Source organism: Paramormyrops kingsleyae, chromosome 7 (assembly GCF_048594095.1).
Source record: "Paramormyrops kingsleyae isolate MSU_618 chromosome 7, PKINGS_0.4, whole genome shotgun sequence".
NCBI lineage: Eukaryota > Metazoa > Chordata > Actinopteri > Osteoglossiformes > Mormyridae > Paramormyrops > Paramormyrops kingsleyae.
The window spans coordinates 13,082,621-13,107,828 of NC_132803.1; the positions used below are offsets into that span (position 1 = coordinate 13,082,621).

The following is a 25,208-nucleotide window of genomic DNA, read 5'->3' on the forward strand; positions in this document are numbered from 1 at the left end:
TGCCTGCCGGCAAGGGGGCCCCCATTGGCGCGGAGGGGGGCGGGGTTGGGGGGCCCACAGACCACTGTAGCCTAGGGGCCTCTGTGCACCTTAATCCGCCCCCTGCCTGTGCAATATTTATATTTCATTTGCATCAGAACTATTTACTGACACCCTTATATCGGCATAATGGGAAATTAATCTTTCCTGGGGGGTTGAAGGAAAACATATAATATAAAAAGCTATTGATGACTTAAGCCAATAAATACACATTTATTTATTTATTTATTTATTTTGGGGGGGGGGGGGGAGGAGGAGGCTACAGACCCCCTATAAAAAAAATTGTCCTAACAACGCCCCTGGTATCAATAGAAATTTAAACAGTATTCTATAAATAAAATATAACTATCGTAGATTTTTTAACAGAATAGAATAAACTAGAATAAAATAGTACATGCTAGCAATTTTTAATAATCATACATAATGTGTTCTTGCAACAAAACTTAAAAGTGAGACATATGGGACTATTCAGCCCTCTGGTAAGTGGCATCACAGCCTGCGGGGACGCAACCCGCCATGGGAACGGTGGCACCGTGGTGGACAACGTTCAAGGCTGTATGTTTGCAGGCATCACAGACTGACGGGATAGTTCGTTGTCTTCGCCAAGTTATTTATAAAGCATCGACCTCACTTCAGTGCTGCCTGAACTTTGCTTGTCATCGAAAGACTTAGTTCACAATGAAGCATTGACCAGTTTAAATGTGGCACTGTGTGCCATAAAGATAATTTGTGGTTCCACTCCCTAATTTGCTTTATTGTGGTGTCTGCGCCTGATTCATTTGCGGTTATAATTGTACGAGAATATTCGCTTTCTGCTCGTATCTTTAGTACCGGCGGCAGTATGCAGCCGGCGAGAAGGCGGTGAGCGGGTTAAGCAGAGGAGCTGCTCAAGTTGGCTCTCTTGCCAGGGAATTCCTCGGCGCAGCGTCTCCGCGGGGCTGGAGCGCAACGCGCCACTGCGCGACGATAGCCGTCATTGTGCGAAAAACGAATGAAGCTGCGAGGTTTTTTTTTTCTTCTTTGGTCGCTTGACGCGTTACAGGTGATCACAGACAGGACCTCTTCTACGTTGTATTTAAGACTTTTTGCTTATGGTGGAATATCACAGCATGTCAAAACGGAATATATCCTGGAAACACATTTTATTTTATAAATATCATACCTAAAATGAAATCAAAGCCAAGGGATACAAGTGATACAAAATCCGTTTATATCACACCCTCCGTTAATCTTATTTGTAACGGATTTTTTTTTTTTTTTGAAAATGCTTTTATTCTCATTTTATAGTCATGTGTTTCTACCTCTTAATAACAATTAATAGTTAACAGCGCATCCTGTGTAATGTTTATTTTTGAGTGGGGATTAGGAAAGTGGTTGTGTAATTTTGAGATCGTGATGAAATGATTAATCTCGATACAATGTAATGTTGCCCGTCACACTACAGCCCGGGGGAGCGGACGCGCGTAACTTTGCTGTATCTGGATTATTTGGCGCAGAAGGAGCGCAGGTGGGCAAAGGGAGCTCCGATTTTCGGCAGCGCCGGCAGAATTCGCGGACTGATGACGGGCTTGCGGATCTGGGCTTCCCTGGGCAGATTCTTGCTGCTCCCGCTTCTAACGCCATGCACCCTGATGTCGACTTGGGTTCCGGGGTCCCTCGCCCACCCACAGCCATGTCAGATACTGAGAAGAATTGGGCACACGGTGCGAGTGGGGGCCGTGCACCTACAACCCCGAGTCTTAAACGGCCACGCCGTGGGGGTCCATGACATCCTGGGAGATGGGCACGCCGAAGGAGGGAGAAACGAAGAAGATGAGGACAGTGGAAGCGATCACAGCTGGAAGAGCAGCGCATCCAACAGTTTAACAAACAAGCAGTACAAGGGCGCGAAAAGAACATTAACGAATAAAAGTGCGGAGGATGAAAGTGGCGTGTTTCTGCCCAGAGAGTCCGTTTTGCTCGCCACGGATGCCCTCAACAGCGTGGTCGGTCTATTACCGTTCAACTTGTCTCTGGAGGTGGTCATGGTGGTCGAAACGAGTCTTGGAGAGCTGCCCGCCTTCTCCTTCGCCTCCTCGACTACGCCAGCTTTCGCGGACCCCGTGTCATTCCTCCAAAGCGTGTGTCACACGGTGGTGGTACAGGGGGTCTCTGCCATAATGGGCTTTCCTCAGAGCAGGGGCGAGATGTTGGAGTTGGAGTTCCTGTCCACCGCACTTCAAATCCCCGTCATCAGTATTGTTCAAAACGAGTTCCCGCGACATAGCAAGGTGAGCAAAGTTCCTTTTGGTATGTCATGTTCTTTAATTGTAGGCTACATTGTGAACTTGAGCCTGAATGTAGACTTAAAAGTTTGGACGAACGAAGATCAAATTTTATCTTAACGTTACAAAAGCGTTACCACTTCGTAGCCACCACTAGCAGTTTTACAATGTGTGGGTGCAAGAATGTTTTAAGCAGAAAGCAAATAATCAAAAGATTCGTTTATTTGCTTAATTTACACAAAAATATATATTTATATAATTCCCCCCTAACACATTGCCGTATAGTCCCATATTAAAGTTAATACCAGCATAAAATTCTAATAATGTCCATGTCTGATGCATCGCCTTGTAATATATGTGGAATTCGCCATTGCTTGACCGTATAATTAATAATCGCAAACAAACGACGTAATATGCATGACTGCGTGGAAACACGCACCTGTCGGATGGTACTGTTACTTTGAGGGTGTTTCTGTTCACACACGCAACAAGTGCACGTTCAGATTGGCGGATACACCGTTACGCTGGCAGGTCCGCTCTGTCACCGATGGGTGACCGAGTAGCGGGGACCTCGGCTTACAGGGGCGACAGCGGTCGCATGGCGTTGTACAACATCAGCCACAGGGATCCAGATGAAAATTTAAAACCATTTCCAGGTCGCTGAACCGCTATTAGGACTGTACGCAATCGATGTCTAAAAATTAATGCAAATCTATTTTGTGAATTTGTGCATATAATTAGTGCTTGTTATCTCTGAAATGTCTTTATTGAAAAATTGCACGTTTCCTTATTAGTATTATACGCACTGATTTACATTTATTGGTCCCGTATGGTAAATGGACGACAGTGCAAGAATTATTCCACGCAGGTGACACCGACAATCTCCTCTCGTGCCTTTACACAATTCAATTGATATTCAGCAATCGTACGTCGCTGAGTGACACAAAGGCGACGCAGTGTGGACCGGGCAGAGGGTGCGCCAAAGCGGACCCGGCCGACAAACGTGCCGCAGTAACGAGAAGGAACCGGAGAACTCTACGCGGCCGGTAGTACGACATCTACGTAACGCAGATTTATAATCATCCTTGTAGCGTGTCGAAATGTTTGGAAACAATCCCAGTCACACCTTAGGCGCTACTCTTTGGTGGTATGGTATTTTTGGGCGAATAATTAGTTCGACACTATAAAACGCGGCCTTTAAAATGCATGTGTACTGATATATATATATTTTTGTAAATGATCATATCCAAATATACATATTATTATTATTTAATTTCCTAGATAAGGCTTACGGCATTTGGTTTACATACTGTGTAAAAGATGCTTTGTTTGGTAAAATATATAGAATGCATAACTGAATTAACAAATTAACAAATTGGCAAATTGAATTATAATTGTAAATGTACAGTAGGGCTAAAACTAAACTTTATGGGGAAAGAGTGGAATTTTACTGACTAGCCTACAGTGAATTGTGAGTTTTAGTTGGATACCTTGCATGAACAGATTTAATTTTTCGGCTTGTTTGTTTGCATACATCGGTATTTGCTGAATGGCAAAATGAATCTGATTTTAAAGAGGTGGTGCCCATGGTTGAAAAGATTGCGGTTATTCAGTAACAGTAACAATCAATCAGAATCAACGTCTTGGGCATGGGTGAGGCAGCACCGCACCTGATTACGGAAGGGTGCTGATTACGGAAGGGAGTTGGGGCACCAGGAAAATTGCAACACTGCAGCGTAACACGGGAGTAGGTGCAAGAACAAGTCAGAGAGAAAATGTTATATGGCCAGAGGTGACGCCGAAACAAACCCTGCCCACCACCTACAGCTGCCACGTCATGATTTATCGATACTCCTCGGATCTCAGGTCCGCTGGGAGCATCTCCTCGCGAAAGCTCGGGCATTTATATACGTTATTTAATTTAAAAAATCCCTCCTTTTTAATGGCCATCGCCCAGTTACAGGTGCTCTGTCAGCTAACTGTGTGGTACGTGACAGCAAGATCGGATCAATCAGCGATAACCGCAAACAAATCGTTTAGTCCTCTTGTCTAATTCTCACACTATGTTTATTGACACTGAACAGTCACGTAGCCAAAGAGTTCCGTTTAATGTAAATGTGCACCTCATCTCATTTTTGTTAAACCCTGCTGTATCCCAGAAAGATCTTTAATTCGCCGGCGCAAATCCACATACTCTTGCATATTTTACAATCTACCGCGCGTCCACTAGGGGTTCATACTGGCTGCCTAGCAGCTTCTATGTCAAGACAAACTTTTTTGCTACTAAGCAGTCAGATACCACTAAGTGTCGTCATACTCCGATACTCAAGTCTGCGCTTGCTAAGTTCCCGACTTGGTTATTAACTTGGTTATTGGTTCTTAACAAAAGTCACTTAAAACACAGCTTACAGTTCACTTTTCCATACTACTACTTAAAACTGTTCTGTTTCTGAGGAACTACAGCATACCTCCTGAATGACTGTATCTGAACCTTGACAGAAAGCAACACGATTTTACTGACAATGTTTATCAAGAGCATGATTGGTGAGTCTAAATTGGCCCTGTAGTTGTGTGAGTGTGTGTGTGTGAGTGTGTGCACCCTGTGGTGTGTTGGGGACTGCCCGGGGTTGTTCCCCGCCTGCGCCCCTTGTTCCCGGGATAGGCTCCGTTTCACCCCGCGACCCCAGTTGGGATTAAGCGGTTTCAGAAAATGGATGGATGTTTACTAAGATCAATTATCGTTAACTAAGGCCGTGTATGTGCCTCATCATGCTGTCAGCCATGGGGGCATGTGAGGGAGTAATTGTGAATGTGGGGGTGTCAAGGGTATAACTTTAACTTTGGGATGGCCATTAGGGGGGTTGAGGTTTCCACCCATTTAAGGGGGTCCAGGGGGTTATATTGGCCGGTTTTGAGCTTGGTGGGGGTGGGGGGTTACAACCTCCCCATAATTTACGCCTTTGGGGGGTGGGCCCTGGCAAACCTAAGTTATCGTAATCGTTCAAAGATCAATACTCCTCCACGGGTTTCCAGAAACTTCCCTCATTGGTGGCCCATTCACTAATACTGTTTATCTTTGCTTCTGTGCAAGAGCAAAATGTATAGATGGCTCACGTACTGAATGTGCATGTTATGTGGGTTGCAAGTTCACTAACAGCCAGGTGAAAAGCGAGAGGTCATTGCTGCTCTAAAGAGGTCATTGAATAACACAACATGAGCAAGTAACATACAGAAATTCTTTTAAATTCATTAATGAATTCCGACATCCAATAGTAAGCATAGTATAGTAAGCGTCACAAACATTTATTTGAATAAATCGACATCCCTGTTAAAAATACAGGCCACTGTCAAGTAGCAAAACTGTATAAATATTTAAATGGGCCAGAGGGGTGAGATTGCAGCTTCAGAATTCATGCTTTACAAGATGTATGTGCGCATGTGTTAACTGAGAAATACTGTTACATTCCAGATCCTTTTTTTTGGCACGCAGTGCCCAGAAAGCTTTTATCCAGACAGTTGTATTTCCTGAGCTCCCTTAAAAAGCTGCCCACAGGGGAAATCAACCAGATCTACAGAAAGCCGAGGCAGCCACTCCGTATCACAATATCACTCAATCTGTCAGTCTTGAGTAACTTTTACTTGAATTAATGGCATCGGCCTTTTCACTAGGTCAGAGGGCTACCCTGCACTGAGGAGACAATTAGTGATTTGCAAGCAAAGTCATAACGACCTCTTTGTTAGTGTGCATCCATCTATCCGTAGCTGCTTACCCATGTCAGGACTGCGGGGGAATCTGGATCCATGGAAGCACAGGGCAGTTTGCTGAGAGAGCCTGGACGGCATAAAACTATCATAGTGTTAATGAACATAGAAGATGCAACTAGAACTTATTATACATTTCAATGGTAAGAAACTGACCCAGTCTTTAGGAAGTGAAACTCATATCTTTGTGGTTTGGTTTAATTTTGGCCGCAGAGATTTAATTTGATTTCGACTGTGTTAATGTGAAATAAATGTCATTATCTGGCCTTTACTGACTGGTACTGAAAATGCGTTTGTGCATGTGGTGCTGCTCATCAGAGGAACACGGGCTAACAGTCACCCTCGCTAAAATGCATCAGTGGTTTGGATAATTGTTTAGAGGCTATGAATTAATAGTCCAAGTAGTTAAGTAAGCCAGTGGTTTTCAAACTGTGGTATGCATAGCACCAGTGGAAGTCAGAGTGCCCCCAGGTGCTCTACAAGAAGGTCGTCGTCATTTGTTACTGGGATCCTGTGATTATTTTTCACTCATGCGGTATGTTGCTGCTTTGCTCTCATTTAAAACAGTACCACAAAGCTTGATAACCACTGAAGCTACGGATCATAATTACAATTGGCAATGTAATCATTTATTTAAGGTACAAGAGTGTATATTGTTTCCATAATTAGTACGAAACACTCCAAAGAACCTGTGCAAACATTTCTGGAATGTGAGGAGATTTCAGTGGATATAAGAAGAGTACACACCCCTATTAGAATGCCAGGAGACCATGACAAATCATTTAAAAACTTTTCCCACCTTTAATGTGACCTATAATCTGTACAATTCAAATTAAAAACAAACAAATCTGTTAGGGTGCAATAATATAAAAAATATAAAACATTCAATATTCTGGTTGCATAAGTGTGTAAACTAATATTTTGCTGAACAATATTTTGATTTAATTACAGAATTCAGTCTTTTGGGTACACACCTGCCATCAATTAAAGTGATTCTGCTTAATCCCAAATAAAGTTCAGCTGTTCTAGTAGGATTTTCCTCACATTTTGTCAGTTGCATCTTACAACAAAAGAAATGGTTTGCAGAGAGCTTTTGAAGCAATAAAGCGATGTCATTGTTGAAAATCATTAGTCAGGAGAAGGGTACAAAAAAATTCCTTGGCATTGGATGTACCATAGAACACAATGAAGACAGTCATGAAGAAGTGGAGAAAATATGGTACAATGGTGACGTTACCGAGAACTGGACATCCCTCCAAAACTGATGAAAAGATGAAACCGATGAAGCCACGGTTGAACTTTTTGGCCACAATTGCAAAAGGTATGTTTGGTGCACAAACAACACTGAGCATCACCAAAAGGCACCACACCCACGGTGAAGCACGGTGGGGGCAGCATCAGGCTTTGGGGCTGTTTTTCTTTTTGCTGGAACTGGGGCTTTAGCCAAGGTGGAGGGAATTACGAACAGTTCCAAATACCAGTCACTTTTGGCCCAAGACCTTTAAGTGTCTCCTAGAAAGCTGAAGATGAAGAGGAATTTCACCTTTGAGCACAACAATAACCCCAAGCAAACATCTAAATCAACAAAAGGAAGGCTTAAGCAGAAGAAAATCAAAGCTTTGCAATGACCCAGCCAGAGCCCAGACCTAAATCCAACTGAAAGTCTGCGGGGTGACCTGAAGGGGGCCATGCATAAGAGATGCCCTCACAATCTGAGAGATCTGGAGCTCTTTTTTCAAGGAAGAGTGGGCAAATATTGTCAAGTCAAGATGTGTCATGCTGATAGACTCCTACGCAAAAAGACTGAATGTTGTAATTAAACCAAAAGGTGCTTCATCAAAGTATTAGTTTAGGGAAGTGCACACTTATGTAACCAACTTATTGTACATTTTTTATATTTTTTCCCCCCTAAACGATTTGTTTTCAATTGAATTGTACAGGTTATAGGTCACATTAAAGGTGGGAAAAGTTGTGAAATTATTTATTGTCGTCTGACATCTGAAAACCCAAAACCCCAGACCACAAAAACCTGCAATTAACAGTGATGTGCATATTTTTTATATCCAGTGTAAATAAGGTCAAATTAGGACTAAAATTAAATTAGGAGGCAAATTAAATTTGGGCAAAAAAAGTGCACAGTGACAGGTAAACTGGAACTAATTTTGTGCAGAAAATAGTCCAAGTCCATAGTCGATACCTAAGTGACAGCTGCTTCACCTTTGCTGTTTTAGTGATGCATCCAGTGAATCTATATGTTAGCCAAGTGTAAAACTTATAACCTGCTCAGCACCTATCAATTCATCTACTATAACCAGTTATCCAAAGCAGGCGCATGGAAATCTCCAGGCATGCTGCAGGAAGCACAGAGCACCCCAGCGAACCAACAACGCATTAAAGAACATTCTGGTGATATTAAGGCTTGGATAAATGCAGTCAGGAGTTACACACATTCAGAGAAGCTAAATGCTAAACACAGTAATTCTGTAGAGAAGATCAATCTTCAAACGGTAGGTGGTTTTACCGAAAAGCTTTGGATGGGGAGACTTTGAGACACAGTGTTTGATCCACAATGTGAACCACGCCTGACATTGACCAATAGTTGGTTTGTTTCATTTACAGGCAACGTCTCTGAGAATGTGAGATTGACAGGAATATAACTCAGAATTAAACAATTTCATTGTGAGATGATTACCAATGAAAGCTGAAAGCGCAACATCTCCACACTGTCATGTATACAGATTTGCTCAACAAATGGTGCCTGGAGTTGACGGTAATATGTGGCGATGGAACTCCAGCCATGACGAAATGCGAAAAAAGGGGAATTTCCTTTAGAAAGCCAGACAGCTCAGAAGTTACCACTTCATCACGGCACCAAGTTACAGACTGTGAAACTACATTCTTTCAACTGTCACATTTGAACAGCACCGAAGTTTATATGAAATAGGTCCTGCCTGATACAATCTGTGTGTGTGTGTGTGTAAGTTCTGCTGATGAATGAAACATTTGTAGATGGAAAGAACAAAAACAGCAACATTTGAGTTTCTATAAGCAATTTCAAGATAAAAAATGATTTCAAAAAGTCTGGCAGATTAATATTTCATCATGTCTGTCTTTTTATTAGATTTTTTTAAATTTTGCTTTTCCAAATGAGGAAGCACAGTGTCAGATCTCCCAAGGTACTTTTAATGATTGTTTTCATTACAAAGTCTTCTCTGTTTACCAACCTTTGGTTCGTCACGGTCTTTTCACTAGCAAGTTACCTGGTTGTTATCCATTTTAAAGGATAGAACTTTAATGGCACTGTCGTCGGTGTGTCTTACACACCTCCTTGGATCCAAGCCTGTATCGCCATACTTTTTGTTAAATAATATTGCTATATACTCATCAGGGGGGTATTCCATGAAAGTAGCTTAAAAAAAAAGCCAGACTTTCCCGAAAAAGTCAGACTCAACCTACCTCCATCTCTAAACTTAGCCTCACGTCGTTCCACGAACGCAGTTCAGTTTTAATTAATCAAGGCTCATACAAGACAGACTTGCATAGTCTCACTTAGTGCGCACACCCGCGATATTTAAGAAGCCCAAATAAATGGATGAACGATAGATCGACCAAATGAGTCGGAAAGCCTGTAAAACGAGAGCGGTGTTTCTTTCCGCCGCAGAATAAACGCTGCCGATGGAGCTTTATGAAAAATACAAAGATGTAATCGTTAAAAAAGGCAATTCTGTGGCCATGAACACAGCCAGTGAGTTGGCTTGGCAATGAAATGCAGACAGAATAAATGCATGTTAGGCCTACGTAAATGTTACAAGTGCTTAGTACACTTAGGGTGGTACAGTGGTTTATGTTGTCGCCTTATAATGCGAAAGTTGCTGGTTCGATCCTCATAACCAACGGGAAACCTTCTGGGATAATTTCACCTGTCATTATTACTGTATAATATTTGATCTCCGTAAAATACTTTAAATCACATCTGTGTGAAATGTTCTGCACAAATAACCGTATGTTGTCTTTGCTATTCCAGTAGTAAACTTTCAAAGTAGACAGTGACTAAAATATAAATATTTCTTCCTGTTCATATTATCTTAACGGATTAATTATACAGTCATTGCATTTCATGTTTCACCTTTGTAATATGCGTACGCTTTTATTTTACAGTAAAATACCGTTATAACGGACTTCAAGGGACCTGGCAAAACAGTCCGTTACATCCAGAGTTGCTGTATGCCCAGAACACAACTACAGGACACCATTTACTCATGCCACACCTCAGCAGATACACTTGTGGTATAGATTATTATATTGTACATGTAGTAATCCAACTTTACCTGACCAGAGGCGTGACTTAATAATCCTGACTACGTACGTATCTGCACTGGATATCACCGGCACGCCACACGCCTTGTAGGCGGAACTGCTTGTCCGTTGTAGCCGAACAAAACTACAGCTAAAAGCGGCCCTGGGGGCCAAATTGTTTGTCCATTATAAGCGAAATTCCGTTATAAGTGTAACCCGCCCATGCAGGGCAAGGAGCACCACTCCCACCGTTGCCCTAGGGAATCTCCACCAATGTAAACGCTATAGCCGTTTGCAGGCTGTTCCAATAAAGGAACGATACTGGGGCTGACCGTCTATTAATAAAAAGAATTTACGCCCCTTAAACACAAATAATCACACTAGGACATCCAGCGCCTTAGTCCTCGTGGGAACACAAACGCAGAAATTGACAAAAAGAAACATACCAATTCCACAGCATGCATTACACACTAGTGAAATTACACAAAACACACTTCACCTGCATACATACAACAACCCACACAAAGTTCCCCACAGAAGCTGACCCTCAGGGTCCTAGACAAAACAAAACACGATAAAACAAAAATAAACCAACATTCAATACAATATGCGGGCCTCCAAATTACTCCCTCCCCCTCCCTCCCTTAGACCAAGCCCGCAAAATCAAACACCAAATTAAAAAAAAAAAAAAAAAACCATGGAATGTTTTTGCGCTCTCCCAAAACCAGCGCTGCTTCGGCTGGCTCGCAACCGCGTATACCGCTTCCACTATCAGAACGCACTACAAATAGAACACTCCACATTAGTGATTAGTTAAAATAAAACACTAAATGACTAGACAGCACAAGAGGAAACTCACATGATTCCGTCTGCACTATGCGTACCCACGACTTCATGAATTACTTCCTGCTAGGCGCTATCCTTCTCTCAACCGAATCTTCCAACGCTTTTACAGGAAAACCACCTCTGCCACCTGGACTAATTGACACTAAGGGGCGAGGTCCAATTAAATGGCACTTCCCTCCCTATTATACAGGCTACATAAGTGAGTCCGTTATATCCGATGCTTTTTCTGCATGCTCTTAAAAGCACGCGGTCGGGACCAGCGGACCTCGTCCGTTATGGACGATATTCCGTTATAAGCGAGACCACTATAACGGGATTTTACTGTAATTATTTTGGAATTAATTGGAATGCCAAGACGTGATTTTATGGACTTTATTATATTGATTATGTAGCAATCTCAGCTCTGTTCTCCATATTATGGAAGTATCACGCAGAGCTTTACTTCAGAAAAGATTGTTTTTATTCTCTGCTTTCTCGTCTTGCTTTTACTCACAGCATTGACTACAGGGTTCCATTTTTTATATACGTATATACAAGACTCAATCTCCCGCTAACTCATGTCATTTTGGTACACCTTACACATTAACAAAACAATTCAATGAGATAGGCCTAATGTAAAACATGTCAGATGAGGACACATAATTCAACAGATTACATGACATGAATAGTAAAATCATGGAATTTCGTCCGACGGAACGATCTTTTGCCTGGTCGGACGTTTTTTGAGACAACGCTAAACTAAGCGCGACAGCCTGGTCCGGACCAGGCTTGTTCGCAGGCCTAAATTACCATGGTAATTCAGCGGAGATTCATTTAAGACACGTTGATGGAACGGAACTCTCACTTAAGTAAGACTGACTTGTCGAAATAAGTCAGACTTTCCCTTAAGCCTGCTTCATGGAATACCCCCCAGGTACCATAAAAAACTGGCTAGTCGTTATTAAGGTGGTCATCAAATAATTGAGGCAAGAAGGTGATTAAAGCAGAATTTAGTTGTCCTCCGAATCCTTTTAGCATGAATGTTTGACTCTCCAACATGAATTCATGGGTGTTTAAATGTTTTTGTGGTTCATTTTACAGTATGCGTTCCTCTAAGCCTCTGTAATACCATCTTGGATTTCAACCACAACATTCATATAATATAGAACATAAGAGTAAAAGGTATAACTTTTAATAATAATTGATACTTTATTGATCCCCAGAAGGAAATTCTCTTTATGCCTCCCCCAATCAACTTGCTCTCTGTAGGTGACAGTAAGCTGGCTATGAAGGGCAGCCCCCCCATAGCAGCATCCAGTGAGCTGGGGGTTAAAAGCTTTGCTTAAGGCAGCCACTGACGTGCTGAGGCCGGGCTCAAACCAGCAACCTTCTGATCACATGTACAGAGGCTTAGCCTGCTGAGCCACACACTTTTAAGTTACGCTGCTAACAACACTGGTCAAAGTTAGATATGGTGAGTAAGTTATGGAACAGTAGCACGTCTGTATCGGTCTTGGGCTTTCAGATGTCAGTTTTGCTCACTGAAGACATGCCACTTGGGAGATGGGCATCAGTAAAGAGAGCAGTGTCTATAGAGAAATGCAAAGGACATGTCAGCCTGTGTTTGGGTAGCTGTGTTGGGTTCAGTGATTGGATTGCTGTACAGTTCGGTTTTGTTTGGGAGGTTTATTTCTGCCTTTCATTCTCATGTCACTAGCGACTCCTTGGTTGGACCCTGCGGTTTGCTTTTGTGACCCTCTTCTCTCAGCATGAATCTCTGCTTCTAGGAGACTGGTGGAAAATGACAGCTTGGGGATATCAGGCGCCGCTGAGTTACGCATAAGGTCCACACGGTTGACGGGAGTTACGATGGCTGTGGTGGTTCTAGAACATTCTGCTTGCATTGCCGTTGCTTACTTTGATTTTCAAAAAGGCTATCTTTCTTGCAATGCTCATTATTTTTCACTTGGAACCATGCACTTAATTAAAAAGTATTTGATATTGTTTCTGTGCTTGGTCAAATAAGAAATCTTGAAAATGTTCATTTAAAATGGCCTCCCTGTTGTTGGTAAATTTATCTTGTTGTAAAATCAGGGCAATGGGCACCATCAGCCCAGTGGGAGTAAACCATGAATTTCTGCAAAGATGATGGATTTCATATCCAATTGCTGTCATTTTTATGACCTCCCAGAGATGTGAATACATTCAGCCAAAGAAGTGTCTGTTTTAAATTAAGATTTTGCTTTAAGTGGACTAGACCAAGCGTGAGAAATAAAGGGTGCTCCACTGGTGAAAATGAAACATTTCTTTGACCGAGGTCAACTCATTACACAGAGATGATCTTTAGAAGCTCCCAAAAGCAATACAATTTTGGGTCTCTTGATAATTTCACCAAGACAAAATATACTGGCACATTTTCTATTGAGGCTTCACTTCTGAACTGGCTTTCCTCCCCAACAGAACCCCCTCCACCTCCAGATGAGCATGCAGAACTCCATCACCCCTCAAGCAGAGCTCATCATCTCCATCCTGTCCATGAACAGCTGGTACCACATCAGCCTGGTCCTGTGTCAAGAATGGGAGATCTCAGACTTCCTGCTCCAGCTCCAAAACACCTCCCGGTTCCACCTGGGCCCCACTGTGAACATCTCTGCCACTGGTACCACCGGGGATGGCATCCGTGGGGCCCTGAAGGCCGTAGGGCATGTCGCGTCCACGGTAGTAACCTTCGGGTGCGACATCCAGGATGTCCAACAGATATTCAGAGCCCTTGCAGAGCTATGGCCGACGGCGGACCACCACTGGGTCTTGGGGGATGCTCAGGATGTGGGGGAGCTGAGGACAGAGGGGTTACCTCTGGGGCTGGTGGCTCATGGGAAGATGTCGGAGCCAGTGCTAGATCACTATGTGCAAGATGCCCTGGAGATGGTTGCCAGGGCTGTGGGGGCTGCGGCCCGTGTTTCCCCGGAACTTGCACTTCTGCCGAGCACCACCAACTGCCTGCTTATGGACAACAGAAACCTAACCTCAGGAAAATACCTCTCCAGGTAATAACTCCCTCAGTTTCTAGCTTCAGATGTCCAGCTGATGCCGTAGACTCACACAGTATAAGTCAGAAGTATGTGTGTGACAGATGTGACTACCCCGATTTCATGCTATGACAAGATGGCTTTTTTGTCATACAAGGTTGCTGTGACCTCTCTCCTTAAGGATCCAAAAGGAACTGACTGAAAGGGTGACAGTAGGAGTCCCCCCCCCCCCCACCCCACCTCCCTCTGAGGGGAGACAGGTGCAGGAGGGACGTCTTTGAGCCTGAGAGCGACAAGTGTTTTCGGAAGAGGTTGCTAGTCTCCTCTCATTTTGCCGGATGCTCGGGATCACCTGGTGAGCCCGGTGCAGAATAGCTGATAAGGGACACAGCTCCTGCTATGAGCCGAATCGCTGACTGTCGCTGCCTCAGGGCTCCCTGGTGCATCATGGGTCCCAGACAATTTGGCAAGAAATTCTTGCCTTTGGTTACAGCTCCTTTAACATGAGGCTTTTAAACACACTCTGTACAGATTATACAGACCAGTGGAGGTTGAACTGTTTGTAAACGAGCTGAGACGTTTATAAGGGAAAAGAGTATTCTGGACATTTTTTGGGTTCTCCTTTGGCAAACACTTCAGAAACTAATAATTTATGGGATTCATTTATTTTAATCTATTCACATTGTAGGGTACTTAATGAAGAAATTATGGGACTTGTGCACCATATGTGAAATTTAACTTAACAAATGCCTGGTTCATCCAAGGTCACATCCTACAGCTGAAATCGGCAATCTGCAGTCATGCTTTTCACATGGAACATAATTTATCTAGCAAATTCTGATGAAAAGAGATGGGTAGAGAAATCCTTCTCGGCATCTGAGGACTGAAGCCATTTTCTTTTTTTTTGCTGCACAAATTACCCCTTGTCTTTTGATCTCTGTGGTGCGTGGAATCCTATGCGATTCCATATTGACAATATCTTGTGTTCCTGCCAACAGGCAAATTTCATTTAATTTAAGGCCATTGCTTATTTTGCAGTAATTTTGGCATCCATTTGTGCCAGCAAGTAGCGTAGTGTAATATTATAAAATTAGATATGAATTATGGTGATGTTGTTCACAATGTGTGATGGAATGGCTCCATCCATGCCCAAATACCAACTAGACCATAGTAAAGTTACATTTGGGTTTACCGCAATCTGTGAAATAGAATGCTATGAGATATATCTGTTGCATGATGTTATCTGGACCTTTGGACCAATGGCCACTGCAAGCTTCAAGTGTCAGTGTTTGAAGTAAACTGGCTTCTCTGTGTACCTTTGTCCCCCATTTGCAGGTTTTTGGCTAATACGTCATTTGATGGCCTGAGTGGCTTCATTGAGCTCCAGCGGGAGTCTCTGATCACCTCGGAGAGCCACCACTTTATCTGGAACTTGCAGCATGACCCCTTGGGCAACCCCACGTGGACACGGCTGGGCCGCTGGAAGCAGGGCCAGATGCTGATGGAGCATGGGATGTGGTCCGGTAAGGGGCAGGCACACCGGGGTGGGGACTGGAGGCGGCCATCCAGGCTGCACCTGCGAGTGGTGACCCTGGTGGAGCATCCCTTCGTGTTCACCCGGGAAGTGGATGAGGATGGACAGTGCCCTGCTGGACAGCTGTGCCTGGATCCGCTGGTCAATGATTCGGTGGTGCTGGAGCACCTGTTTGCAGCCCTTTGGGGCCCAAACAGCACCGTTCCTGTGGAGCTGAAGAAGTGTTGCTATGGCTACTGCATCGACCTGCTGGAGAAGCTGGCAGAGGACATGGCTTTTGACTTTGACCTCTATATCGTCGGTGACGGCAAGTATGGAGCCTACAAAAACGGCCGCTGGACAGGACTGGTGGGGGACCTCCTCAGCGGTGCTGCTCAGATGGCTGTCACCTCATTCAGCATCAACTCCGCCCGCAGCCAGATGATCGACTTCACCAGCCCATTTTTCTCCACCAGCTTGGGCATTCTGGTACGGACCAGGGACACAGCCGCGCCCATCGGCGCCTTCATGTGGCCTCTGCATTGGTCTATGTGGCTGGGCATCTTCGTGTCACTGCACGTCACTGCCGTCTTTCTCACCCTCTATGAGTGGAAAAGCCCCTTCGGCATGACACCCAAGGGCCGGAACAGGAAGAAGGTTTTCTCGTTCTCTTCTGCCCTAAACGTCTGCTACGCCATCCTATTTGGCAGGACGGCAGCCATCAAGCCGCCCAAGTGCTGGACAGGCCGATTCCTCATGAACCTCTGGGCCATATTTTGCCTGTTCTGCCTGTCCACCTACACTGCAAACCTGGCCGCGGTGATGGTTGGGGAGAAGACCTATGAGCAGCTCTCAGGAGTACATGACCCCAAGGTATGGAAACATCCGGAATTAAGTGTCTGTTCTGGCCCTGAGCATCAACTGGCATTTTTTCTATAAAGAGATATTCATCCAGTACATACATGTGATATTCCCAAGCCAACAGGAATCACATGACACAGGGAAGGGTACGTACTGCAAAGTAGTTTACCTAGGGTTAGGGAGTTTTTTTTTCTCTCTTATTAGGGGGCACTGGAAGTGGGGGCATAGACAGGGACAATAAGACAGACCGGGGGGGGGGGGGGGGGGAAGCTCTGTTTCTGGGAGACAGGTAAAACACAAAGACAAATTGGAAACATGATGAGAAGAGGCATTGAGGGAGGGCAGGATGTTGCTGGCAAGGTGACCGTGAGGAAGGGTTAGATGGAGAGAGAGAGAACAGAAGGCAGGAGAAAGGAATGGACAGGCACATAGACCGCGGGCACCTGACCACTGCAGCCGGCAGAAACAGCAGGTACTGTATGTATGTGTACAGTGATGAGTGATCCACCCCCACCCTCAGCTGCATCACCCATCCCAAGGATTCCGGTTCGGGACGGTCAGAGAGAGCAGTGCGGAGGACTATGTGAAGAAGAGCTTCCCCGAGATGCACGAGTACATGCGGCGATACAACGTCCCGGCAACCCCAGACGGAATCGACCACCTGAAGTGAGTACTGGCAAGAACAACGAACCTGTTAGGCACCACCATCCCTGTTAGGCACCACCATCCCTGTTAGGAAACACCATCCCTGTTAGGAAACACCATCCCTGTTAGGCACCACCATCCCTGTTAGGAAACACCATCCCTGTTAGGCACCACCATCCCTGTTAGGAAACACCATCCCTGTTAGGAAACACCATCCCTGTTAGGAAACACCATCCCTGTTAGGCACCACCATCCCTGTTAGGAAACACCATCCCTGTTAGGAAACACCATCCCTGTTGGGAAACACCATCCCTGTTAGGCACCATCATCCCTGTTGGGAAACACCATCCCTGTTAGGCACCATCATCCCTGTTGGGAAACACCATCCCTGTTAGGCACCACCATCCCTGTTGGGAAACACCATCCGTGTTACCTGAAATTTAAGGTAAGGTCACACTGGCTGTGTATGTAGGCAATTAGCTCTGTAGTTTCATTTAAATTTGACACTTCATAAGGTCAGGCCCTGTTTCTCTGCAATCCATTCCGTTTAGATCACTTTATAGCATTAAAGTGGCATTCCAGTAAATTCTGTTATTATCGTCGTTACTTTCCAAAAAGGCACTAAAGACCCTGTGCTTCCTGTGAATGTGAGCCATGTGCTGGAAGTGTACTGGGAGGATGGGATGACCAGCACCACGGCTCTGGTCCAGACCGCTAAATCTAGTCACACCCCCCCCCCAACCACTTGTTAGTACATATGACACCCTAGGGCACTGGCCCAAGCCACTCGATCAGTCCACCTGGGGGCTAACCAGCTATCTACCTATGATGTTCTGACTCTCCTCACTAGCTGGTTAGCAGAAAGTGCCGCTGCAGCATCTCCTAAATAAGGAGCACATTGTTTTATTGAGTGTAGTGACTGTGTGTGGCCAACACACGCACATACCTGATCTGAGTGATAGTGAAGGCCGTCGCTGAGGTCTACACCTTTTTGAAATCCTCCTCAGCAACATGCGAGTATACATGCAGTGCTGTTCCGCTTTCCCGGTACGGAGTCCTGACTGACAGCACAGCGTCTGTGGGCATCCATCTCAAAGCCCTATGAAAGCGTAACACTTCTGCCTGTGGGAATCTCCGCAGCTGGACTGTCAGCCATCTTCACTGCACTTCACTGTTCCCGGTTCACAGATCAGAGGCAGGACAAAACAAGCTATCTTTGGGTTCTGGTGACAGGAGACATAACGAGTCTTGGTACAGAACCAAGCCTTCTTGTGACACATCCAGAGATTACAGTCACTACTGACACCAATGGAATTATGAACAATTCTAGACAGACAGACTGTGAAGACTCTTTGTTTGCAGCCCTCTCCCCTTGTCAGGCAGGGAGGTCAAGTAAGCTCTTTGTTGTCCTAAAAACCTAGGCTCTCCTGGATGCCCCTCCTCAAGGCTTTTACCTGTGCAGCAAAAAAAAAATAAATCAGTGAAACAAACTCTCAGAAAATGATGTCTGCTGTCCACAGGGACACAAGAGCAGGACTTTCCTGCTGTTGCGCCAATTTGGAAACCAAAGGGATTCAAAATTCAAAGTCGAAGTAAACATGTACTAATAACGCAAAAACAGGACAAGCTTTGGGTAACTGGGTAAACTGGCCAAAACTGTCCATCTGAAAGAAGATCTTGAACTTTACTGAAGAATGTCTAGTTAGTATTCGGTTCTAGACCAGGAACATCAGATGTTACTAATGATATACAATTCTATAAATGAGATGTCTTATAGGTCACATTAAACCACTGCATTTTCATGAAGTGTGTAGGACAGGCCGTTCTTCGTGTTAGAACTTAGACAGAGTCATCAAATATGACAGCTCCAACTCTCCTTCCAGGAATGATCCACAAAAACTTGATGCCTTCATCATGGACAAAGCTCTGCTGGACTATGAGGTGTCAATAGACGCCGACTGCAAGATGCTCACGGTGGGGAAACCGTTTGCAATTGAAGGCAAGTGAGACGGGCGTGCAGGGTGACACAGGGGTGACACAGGGTGACACACAGCCATTTCTTCCCAAGCTCCACACGGCCCTGTAATTGCTTTAGGGACCTAGGAACCTCAACCATAATGGGGACAAATTAGAAGCAGTTGTTATTGGACAGTGACAAAGGGTTCATGTTTGTGCCTCTACCTGAGTTGTAAGGGCAGAGAAAGGGGGTATCATAGTAACTGTCATTTTTACAGTGTATAAAATACGAATCCTCTGCTCCAGTGGCAAATGGTCATTTTTAAAGTGGGGGAGGCACAAAGTGGACAGTTGGCAGTATGACCTAAAACAGGTCTTTTTATTTTCATTTTAGTAGGTCTGCTACTTATATGTCAATTCTGCTCTCCTTCATCAAATTTAACAACGTTAGCTACAGTGCCTGCCATGGTACAATGCCTCTAGCTCAGCTTGAACACACACATAGGTTAGTTAGCAAGCTAACTACCGAAGTAGGCTACTAAAAATCACGGAACTTGAAATTTAAACAAATGATCAATGATCAACTCAATGACAGTGACTTTATTTGCAATATTTACAAATCCCACAGGCTAAAGATGACAAACGAAACAATAAACGGTCACTCTGGGTTTCAACAAAATGCTTCTGTACCCCTCTACTATTCACAAGCCTGACTTCCAGGCAGGTCTTAAATATCTAACTGCAAGTCTCTCCGTCCAAACAACGTTGCCTAAGCAAACAGCCATGCGTGAAGCTCTCACAGAGTCCCAGTGAAGCACGGTGTCCCCGCGGACTCCGAAAACACGTAATTGGACCACGTTCACAAATAAGCTTTTGTCTATTCTCTAGACAAAGTGCACAAGAATCTTCCACAGACTTCCAGTGAAGCACAACGTCAGTGAGCGTCTATGGAGTATATTAACCCAGGTTTCTAAGGGAAAATTAATGTTTGTCGAAAGCAACTCCCGTGAAATAATCAGCACTGTGATCCCATCAGTAAGGTAGATTACACTTTTAATCGCAAATGAAATTAATTTACATTGATACATTGACTAATTCTTCTGGCTGGCAGTTTTATGGGGGAAGCTGAGCTTCCTGTGTTGTCATGGGGCAGTCGCTTGTGCTCAGCTCTTATTTATCATTATCCTGCCCCCTAGCAAAGCCATTCAGTTTTTTTTTAGGATCAACTCTTCTGATAAAACCTCTCACCCCCCAAGGCTATGGCATCGGACTTCCCCAGGGGTCTGCACTCACCTCCAACGTCTCAGAGCTGATCAGCCAGTACAAGTCCGACGGCTTCATGGATGTGCTGCATGACAAGTGGTACAAGGTGGTCCCGTGTGGCAAGCGGAGTTTCGCCGTCACAGAGGTACTGTAACGTGCTTTCCTGTTCTGCACCACGACTATCAGTCACCAGTGACGATTGAACGAAACCCATCTGTTTATTGGAATTTGTAGTTGTTTTGGGATAGACCTGCGCATAGAGGCTAAACAAAACTACATACAGAGACATAAAGACATGGCAAATCTCACATTTTGGTCCAGTGCCAGCAAATTACCCCCAAACTCACCCATACGCACATTATGTCACCTCACCTTCATGCCGAAACTGGACTCCGAGCCAAATTCATCGTTCCCTAAGATGTAGCATGTAGCCTGCAAGGCCCAGGCGACCAGCCCACGGATTCCTGTGCTGTCGTAGACTTTGCAGATGGGGGTGAAGCACTTCTCGGGACTTTTCGTCATGCTGTGTGCCGGCGTGGCCCTGTCGCTCCTCACCACGGTCGCCGAGCATGTCGTCTACCGCTTCGTCATCCCCGGCATCCGGAAGAAGCCCCGCTTTAAGTATTGGCTTCACACGAGCCAGGTAGGAGCCCCTGCTTCGGGTCACATGGCCGTGAAGCACCAAGCTAATGCAGATGGGAATTCGAATTGACCAGCAAAATCTAATTTGTCACATTTCGTGATTTTACATAACAGAAAGGCAGTTAGCCGGAGCTGCAAGTTACCGACAGTCAGTGCTTAGCACAGTAGGTCAGTCTATAATTGACTGCACATAGTTGTCCCATCCAATAGGGGTTGGGAAACATCTTCTCTCCCCTCAATACATCAAAGTTTTTCATTTAAGAGATTCTTATTAAGAGATTTTTATTGAAAAAATATTTAGCTGCCTAACTGGTGCGAATCACATGGAAAATGCCATCGATACCTGAGTAGTGTGCAGGAGCTCGCATTGCGGTTTTGACTTTTGGCTGATTTTGTAGAGATTACACCGTGCCCTGAATCCATCATTCCACGAAGACAAGCTACAGACTGTGGCTAAACTGGAGAAGAGGTACTGGTTCCTTTTACACTTTGTCATAATAAGGTGTCACCACACCATGACAGCAAAGCCTTTTTAAAGGGCGCTGCCTTGCATTTTACATATTTACATTCCAGCTTGATTAACATTTTATTTTGAGTGGTTCACCTCTGACAAGCTCCATTTAATGTCCAAGTATAACCATCCTTCTCTGAGCCCCAACAAGATGCATTCAGTGTGATCATGCTATTTGACCAGCTCACAGCCCCCCCCCCACTTCTCCACACCTCACCCCTACAGAAATTGGGCTTGATGTGGCCTGCTGTCCTCTCTCATACAGTACCTGAGAGTGCAGGATAAACACTCTGAGTAGCATTCTGGTCGTCCATATGGCACTCTGTGGCTCTGAGCTGCTGTGATTGGCTAAGGCATCTTTGCAGTCACCATACATCACAGCCGTTATGTACAAGCAGATGAAGCCCCCCCCCCCCCCCCCGCTGCTTCTAATAAGATTCCCTGATAATGATGTGAAGGCTGTTGTTTCTCGTAAACACATTTCACCTGTTAGCAATGCAGATATAAGAAAGCACAAGTGTATCAGGCTTTTAGGTATCCGTAAAAACCTTACCCTGATTCTGAGCTCTGCAACAGTTGTGCTGGCATCTTACGCACCGCAGCAGAGAAGCCAGAGCTTCCGCCAGCCGGTACCCCCTGGGTCTGTCGCCAGGGTCCCAGAAGCCAGGTTATTTCAGCTGAACCGTTACGGTGAAATGAGAGCTGACTTTGGGAGGACTCAACTCACCACTGCGATGCCCACTTGTATCTCGTGGTAGAAGTTAAAAAGAATAATGTTTAATAAAAAAACTGAGGTACGCCTCAAACTATCCAACTTCCTTCGGAATGCATGATGTAATGCAGTGGTCTCCAACTGGCGGACTCCGGTCCACATCCGCACCGCTCCATCGATCCCCCCTCCCCCAGTGTTGGATCTACAGGGTGGCAGCTACCACTGTTCCCTTTGGGTCGCCACCTCATGTTCCGCTCCAGTTTTGAGCAACATAACTATTATATAAATCAAACTCAACATAATTAATAATTAAATTTCATAGGAGTTCTCCTAATTTACAGCTTGTCAGATATAATCACCTGAGCTCAGAATACTATATAGGTTACCCCTCCAGTAAACGATGGTTTGTTCCACTTTAGCCCCGCCTCCCCTTCCTTTCCTTTCAACAAGGCTTCAAACGTCAAACTTAAACATGGCATCTGTGAGGTAGGTAACGTTTGTAATATTACTTAGGCTACGTAAGCTAGAAGGCTGAACTAGCGTCATGCAACAAGAGTGGCAGAAAAATAGCAGTTACAGGTCATATTTATTTGCGTTTGGGATCAGGCAGTCAATTACACTTGCCGAACAAATGTGGGATAACAAATTATTGTTGTTATTGTCAATAAAACTCCAGGGTAAATTCTAATAAAAATCTAATAGATAATATACATACTTGCGCATCTGAAAGAATGTTTTCGTGTTGCAACCCTTTTTTTTTTTGTTAGCCTATTAATCACCCCATGCAAAATTTTCTTGGACCCCCCCTGAGTGGAGCTTGCCATTGTGTTGCTGATGAAATTTGGCCCACTGGGAAAAATAGTTGCGGAGCCCTGTTTTAATGAAATTCTCATCCGTGTTGTAAAAGGCTGTGTGGTGCTCCACACCCAAGCATCTGAGTAACCTGTGGAACACATGCACGTCGATGTCTGGTCACGCATGAGTAAGCGAGAGATTTCTGGGCAGTGCAAGGTTTCCTCTGATGTCACCATGGCTAAAGCTCTGAAGATATGTGCGGTGCTACTGAACGCACAGCAGGCTCTGCGTTTCACTAAGCCCGGGTTCCCATTAGAAGATGGGGCTTGCCGTGATTTCTGCAGATAGGATGCTAATTAGCAAAACGGGCCTATGAGAGAAATTAAACGTGGAATCTGCTCATTTGCATTGCAGCGAAATGTGTGCATATTGGAAATGAAATTAAGTAAAATAAATCAGTTACACAGACAATACCGGTACAGTGTCCAAGATGTAGACAGAATGAAAAAGCACGGAGAACATTTTTTTAATGCATTTTTCCTTTGTTCGCTCTAAGCAACAACGTCGAAAACAATCAAGCCCAGTGGAATGACTCCAGCTCCAACTGCAACCGCCGGAAGCTTCCGCTCCAAGGGGGTCAGCAGAATGACCGAGAATACATACAGTGCAAGGAGATCGCCCCGGCATCAGCCAACACAGAGCTCCCCCTGCAGACCACCTCCAATGGAAAGACCGACTTACTCGGTCTGGCCAGGAACCCTATACTTCAAGAACTCTCTGATCTAGAGACCCAGATTCGGATCATCAAGCAGGAGCTACAGCTGGCCATTAAGAAGAAGGAGGAACTGGAGCAGTACCAGCAAACGACCACCACCACGGAATCATAGGTCCATCCTCGGCTCTCCCTTAAACATGGGCTATCGGAGACACGTTCTGGTGGTGTCTTCTTGCCGAGGATTCGATCGAGCTACTGGATGGTTTCTCCTTCTGTGGGGACGTGGTTAACCTCAGAAACCCGGAACCTATATTTTTGTTCATAACTGAAGACTATCCGTTTGCACACAGTATTTTGGAAATACCAGTTCTTTTGAAAATTGGGACTCTACAGTCGTACAAGAACCTTCAAAGCTACTGGTCTGCACTTGAACACTTTGAAGCAGGTCATGCAGACAGGGCTGCTGCACATTCGGCGAGGGTGCACATGCGCGCACACGTCTCTGAAGTGTGTCGAGAAAAGCAGGAGGCCCACCACACGGCGGGGTCCAGGTCACCTTCGGCGATGATGCAAAAGCTCAGAAAACTCAAAGGCTTGTTAATAATGTATGAATGCAGCTGCTCCTCAGTGGAGTCCCAGGAAAGCTCAAGTCGGAGCGATTTGATGCCTGACACCCCCAGACAATTCGTGCCGCCCCCCATCTCACGGCTGGTTACCCACTTTAAGTGTGCTTGCATAAATGGCGGATCTCTTTCACACCACAAAAGCCTGCCCGTGTGAGGGACTACACCACTGGTCAGACTGCAAAGCATGGCCGATCGCCATGTCGGGAGGCTGAAAGGGGGAGAACCGGCTGCCGATTATGTCTCCGCTTTGGCCAATAGTAAGCAGCCCTGGGTTTATTCCCAGAAGCTCCATTTCACATCGGAATTCGCTCACACCGCCATCTGCCTACTTCCCTGCCATTCCGTTCAGGTTGTTCTTGCTGAATCTTCAGTCGGTCGGTTTCATTTTAGCCACAAATAAAGTTCCAAATAAACGTCAAATCATTTCCTCGAAGGGCGTTTTTGGACATCACATCGGGGACACATCACATCGGGGACACACGCCTCACTCAGGCACACTCTCCACACCTACATTTACAGTCATTTAGCAGATAGTTTTATCCAAGGCGACATGCATGTTTTGAGAAGGCAGGATGTCAGTCAGTCCCTGGGGCAGCTGGGGGTTAGGGTTAGGCCCTTGCTCAGGGGCCCAAGCGGTGAAACCATCCCACCAGCCCTGGGATTTGAACCACAACTGTGCACTTCCTCTGAAAACACTGCACCTCCAGTTCAGGTGGGTCAGCAAAGGCTCTTTTGTTTTTTTAGTGGTTCATTA

General features: G+C 45.0%; 1 protein-coding gene across 1 annotated transcript; it reads left to right on the plus strand.

The window, feature by feature from the left end:
- Positions 1–1,598: 1,598 nt before the first annotated feature.
- grin3a (glutamate receptor, ionotropic, N-methyl-D-aspartate 3A) lies at positions 1,599–24,944 on the plus strand. The gene is made up of 9 exons (XM_023808410.2): positions 1,599–2,309; positions 13,647–14,233; positions 15,551–16,601; positions 17,110–17,255; positions 19,118–19,233; positions 20,447–20,598; positions 20,932–21,096; positions 21,494–21,564; positions 23,670–24,944. Exons 1-9 carry the CDS (start codon positions 1,599–1,601, stop codon positions 23,998–24,000), a joined length of 3,330 nt encoding a protein of 1,109 aa, XP_023664178.2. The 3' UTR covers positions 24,001–24,944.
- Positions 24,945–25,208: the final 264 nt, after the last annotated feature.